This window comes from Poecilia reticulata, chromosome 21 (genome assembly GCF_904066995.2).
Source record: "Poecilia reticulata chromosome 21, P_reticulata-male-v2, whole genome shotgun sequence".
Classification (NCBI taxonomy): Eukaryota; Metazoa; Chordata; class Actinopteri; order Cyprinodontiformes; family Poeciliidae; genus Poecilia; species Poecilia reticulata.
The window spans coordinates 23,405,916-23,410,889 of record NC_088850.1 but is presented as its reverse complement, the minus strand read 5'-3'; the positions used below and the strand labels follow the sequence as shown (position 1 = coordinate 23,410,889).

General features: G+C 44.9%; 1 protein-coding gene across 1 annotated transcript; it reads right to left on the bottom strand.

Annotated features, from left to right (window-relative positions):
- Positions 1-2,550: 2,550 nt before the first annotated feature.
- marcksa (myristoylated alanine-rich protein kinase C substrate a) lies at positions 2,551-4,678 on the bottom strand. Its single transcript, XM_008398524.3, has 2 exons — positions 4,441-4,678; positions 2,551-3,468 (listed from the first exon to the last, which is right to left on the bottom strand). The coding sequence occupies exons 1-2, from the start codon at positions 4,534-4,536 to the stop codon at positions 2,779-2,781; spliced, it is 786 nt and encodes a 261-aa protein (XP_008396746.1). The 5' UTR covers positions 4,537-4,678; the 3' UTR covers positions 2,551-2,778.
- Positions 4,679-4,974: the final 296 nt, after the last annotated feature.

Genomic DNA, 4,974 nt, shown 5'->3' with positions numbered 1-4,974 from the left:
GATTTATCATGATGAATCTATAATTGAAATAATCATCAACAACTTATTCATTGCTTAACTGGAGAATAAAGACTCTAAAACAGGGGTCACCAACTCCAGTCCTTGAGGGCCACCGTCCTGCAATTTTTAGATGCGTCTCTGCTCAAACACACCTGGATCAAATAAACTGCTCATTTACAACCTATTGCAGAGAGGAATGAATGCTGGTGAGGAAATTCAGACATTTTGGAGCAGAGGTGAATCTAAAAGTTGCAGGATGGTAGCCCTTGAGGACTGGAGTTGGTGACCCGTGATCTAAAACATGCCATTTGCTGAACAAACAACCTACAATTGTATATATTTTGTACAATTTGAGCCAAAATATACAAACTAAATACATTAAAATGAAAAACCTCTATAAATGTTCAACTCCCCAACTGGCAGTTTTTCTCCTGTCAAGCATCTTTTGCTATCTAATTATTAATCGGTTACTTTAAAAAAAATAGTCACCAGTTCATCTCTACACTATGTTGATGTTAAGTCAAGCAGAAATGACTGAGTTGTTCACATGTAGATGTTAGAAGTGTTTTTGTAGCTGCAGATGTATCCTTCACTACAAATGATCAAGCATTCACTAAAGGTTGCTAACGCTAAGAATTGCTAATTGATATTGCATTTTAGGTTAGAAAATGTGTTTTCTCTTTTTTTAAATGAATTGAATAATGTATTTGCATTTTCTTCTGTATTGCTTGTTGTATGCAATAAGCTTTAGTAGGTTAACTGAAAAATGTGCAGAATGTACCTTTTTTTATCCATTACTTGAAAAGTCCCACGGAAAAAAACAACTACATATGAGACTAAATTTAAGACCTATTTAAGATCAACTCACATTGATTAATCGGTAGCTGCAGGTAATGCTTTGCCATGATGTTTTGGGGGGAAAAAACAGCAAAATTTGTCGAGTAATAGAGTAAAAGTCACTGGAAAAATCTGGACAGATTTGAATTAAAGAATGCTAAGGTGCTGGTTAATAAAGTTGACTAATTTCTGTTGTGCCTAACTTGTTTTGTGTCATAAATTCATTGTAATTTAATAACTACCATTTCTGTCAACCACCATCGCTGGTTGGGCCAGATTTGTCCCATTATTGAATTGCAGTTGGGGGCCGTAGAAAAATACGTCCAGGGATTGCAAATAGCCCTCATACCATACTTTGGACACTCCACGTAGTTCATGCACCACTATGTGGAGGTCAATTATAAATGTCATAATTTACCGAATGACGCTTTATGATGACAGCCATAAATATTCATGAAGGCTTATTCATGTTCATGACAGGTGTTATGTCATGTTTATGACAGTGTCATGTCAGCCTTATTCACCCCCCTTCAAATAAAGTGTTACCATAAATTCTGACAAAATAAATGGAAGTTTATGGATACAACAGAACAAAATGTTGCATGGATGAATACTAGGTATTTATTCTAGAGTCAGTCTTGTGTTTGCTGCTCTTCTCAATAAATATGTAGTGTGAACTTCATCTTTAGTCTACTTCTTGATTCCTCTATTTTTGTTTTTCTTGGTGTGGTCAAAACTAAAATGTTTGTTCCCTTAATAAAGCAGAAAGCAGCAAAGTGTCGCGTTTCAATAACCAGAGATCCAGCTCACTTTTTCTTCACATTTATTGTTGCTTTTAGTGTGCTCACAGAAAATTAGAACACCTTAAGCAGGAGGGTTTTAATAGCAACTGTTTCGTAGACAAAAGTTACATTCCATCTCTAAGTCAAATCGAAGCTTCTCCAGTATTTACAAAAGAGAGAGAGAGAGAAAAAAGGAAGTAGATAAGAAAGACGAGATGCTACACAAACATTGCATCTGATAAGGTTGAAAAATTGAAGTGGAAAGGCGACCAGAAAAAAGAACTGTCTGCTGCAGGAGAACATACCACAGTATAGAAACGGTTACCACTCATCACAGCTTGGTTTTCAGTTCACAACTGCTTGAAAAGAGATTGGAGTGTGTAAGTGTGTGTGTGTGTGTGTGTGTGTAGGTATCTTACAAAAATGAGGAGGTTGAAAAAAAAGAGAGCTGCAAACCTTTATGTGCTTTTTGAGATCAAGATTTCTTTTGTACAATAATCACAGTTAAAAACACCCTGCCTATACATACTTACATGGGTTTCTTTTATACCAACAATTAACAATAAAGCCTATACAACTCATATCTCTACTGAATCTGACTGGTACAGCTAATGAGGAGTGGACAGCTTCCTATGGGTTTATATCAGGCCCTAACTACCTCTGGGGTCGGGAATCTGGTAAAAAACAAAGTCTTAGTGTTCCAAACCGAGCGCAGTTTCTAAAAGTTGCCCTCGGTTTTCTTTCTTAAAAGCTACTCATTGTATAATAGTCAGTGGCACATATTCCCAGGCCCCCAAGCCCCACGCTTCGTTTACAACTCCACTCCCACATCTCCATCACACCCTGGACGAGTCCGTTACTATTTTTGTTTACATTTTGTATAAAAATAAGAAACAAACCAAATAAAAAGGTAATACTGATGTAAAAATATATGGCAGAGCGTGGATCAGCTGGGCTGAAGCCACCCACCTCCGGGTTGTATCAGACTGAGATGGGTTTTGTATGGGGGGGGGAGGGAAAGAGGGATAGTGGGAACCAAAAATGAAATCTTAAGAAAGCTTTAAAATCTCCCTGGTTGCAGTTCTCCACAGCCAGCAGGTGGCGTCGCTCGGACAGGGAATGTTCTTTGATTATCTTGGTTTGGGATTTTCTTCCGTTGTTACTCTGAAGCCTCGGGGGCAGCGGCCGGGGTCTCTGCTGAGGCCGCCTCCTGTGTGGCCTCCTCCTCTGCCACTGCAGGGGTCTCGGCCGCTTTCTCCTCTGCCTTGGGCTCCTCCGGGGCTGCAGCCTCCTCGGTAGGTTTCTCCGGTTCTGTCGCCGCCGCCGTCGCCTCCTCCTCGGGCTTCTTCTCTACGTCCTCCTTGACCTGCTCTGCAGCTGGGGTCGCCTCTCCCTCCACCGGCTTGGCTTCCTCGGGGGCGTCCGCCGTCTCCTCCTTGCCCTCAGGCCCGGCCTCCTTGGCAGGTGCTACCGACTCGGCTGCTGCCTCCTGGGTCTCAGCCCCTTCGCCGGTCTCCTTCTTGGTCTTCTTGAAGGAAAAGCCGCTGAGTTTAAAAGACTTCTTGAAGGAGAACTTCTTCTTCTTCTTCTTGGGGGTCTCGTTGCTGGTGGAAGGTGTCGCTCCATCCTCCGGCTTGGCTGCGGCTTCTCCGTCGGCGGGCGCTGGAGACGCTGCTTCTACTTTCTCCTCGCCTCCGGCGTCCTTCTCGGCCGGGGCGGCCTCAGCCTTCTCCCCGTCCTCTTTGGAGCTCTCCTCGGCCGCCGCGCTGCCGTTCACCTGCACCTCCTCCTTGCCGTTCTCAGCTGCAGCGGGAGAGGCATCTCCGTTTGCTTTCACGTGCCCGTTTTCCTGTGAAGGAGGAACAGAGAGAGGGGGGGTCAGTGGCGGACAGTGCCACCAGCGGACACAAGGGGGCAGCAAACTCCATCAGATCAGCACAAACAAAAGCCACTCGAACACACATTTGTTCTGCTTTTAGGAGCAGGTCGCTACTTATGTGGAAGTGAGACAGAAAAGGCAGCATATTTCCTCTTTTTCCGCTTAGATTGAAGCGTCCAGTAAAGCAGTAGATGCTCATTAACCCAGCAGATCACTGGAAGAAGCGTCCGCAGGAAATGTCCATACGGGTGGCCAGTAAATATTTCAGATGGTTAGTGAAAGCTTCAGAGGGGCACAGCCAAATATAATAATAATAATTATTATTATTATTATTGTACGCGCCAATGCCCTGATAATGTATTAATCACCAACAGTAAACAAATAGAATGTGGATGGCTCGGGAGCGCCTGCAGCACCCTCCGCCTCCTCTGCGAGGCGCTCGACCCCCGCCTTTCCGCCCCTCCTCCGGGGTGATAACAGGCTGCCATCTCCGCTTTCCAGCCGAGCATCTGCAACAAAAGGCGTGGTGCTCCGAGCGCGCACTGCTTTTGTTGGCTCTCCCTGCATCTGAGCCGACTTCCACTGACCAACATCTTCATTCTCCATGAAATCAGCTCGGTCTGCTCCAGAGTCAACCCTCCGCCCCCAACAGCAGAAACGACCAGTTCATGTTTAATTCACATCTTTTCATTCACTTTCCAACATGATCCATCCGGGGCTGCCTTCAAACCATAATTTTTTTTTGGTTATTAGAGCTATTTTAATCTGACTCAGACACATCTGAACATTGATTATATCAAACTGTTGCACGCAAAGCGCAATCTCTCCGAAAAAGTGGCCTTTTCTATCAGTTTCTCCACATTTACAAACAGATTGCGCATCCATCCCCCTCCCTCCGCAACCAGCAGCTTCTACCCAGACGCCTGTTAAAACCTGGTTTACCTGTCCGTTGGTCTTGTTGGGTGAAGCTGCAGCCTCCCCGGCCTTTTCAGCCACAGTTTCAGCGTTTCCAGGCGCTTTAGACAGTTGCGCTCCCATGTTTTATCCTCCAACAAAGAAACCCAAATCGATCCAGAAAAAAAAGAAAGATAACCCCGAACAAAGACCCACAGGCTTCTTTGTTCAAATGCTCTCGGTCCCCCTCTGTCTTTCTGTCCGTCCCTTTCTTTGCAGAGGGAAAAAAAAAGTTTCGAGGAAAAATGATGAGCAGAGTCCAGAGAGAGTGGAGAGGGTTTTCAGTGCAGCAGGGGAAAGCTGGCTGAGGGAGGCGAAGCAATAAAATCCTAGATTGGTGGCCGTCTCGCTGTAGACGGTCTGCAAAATGGAGAAATGTCCCTTGTTGTTAATAAGATGCACAGCCCAACGCCCAATTGCAGAGTTGAATGGGCGCCCCGAGCGATGACGGCACCGTACTCTGAGTCAGCCAATCACAGCGCCCATGTAAATGACGGGGCGGGGTTTGTGAGAAAGGCGTGA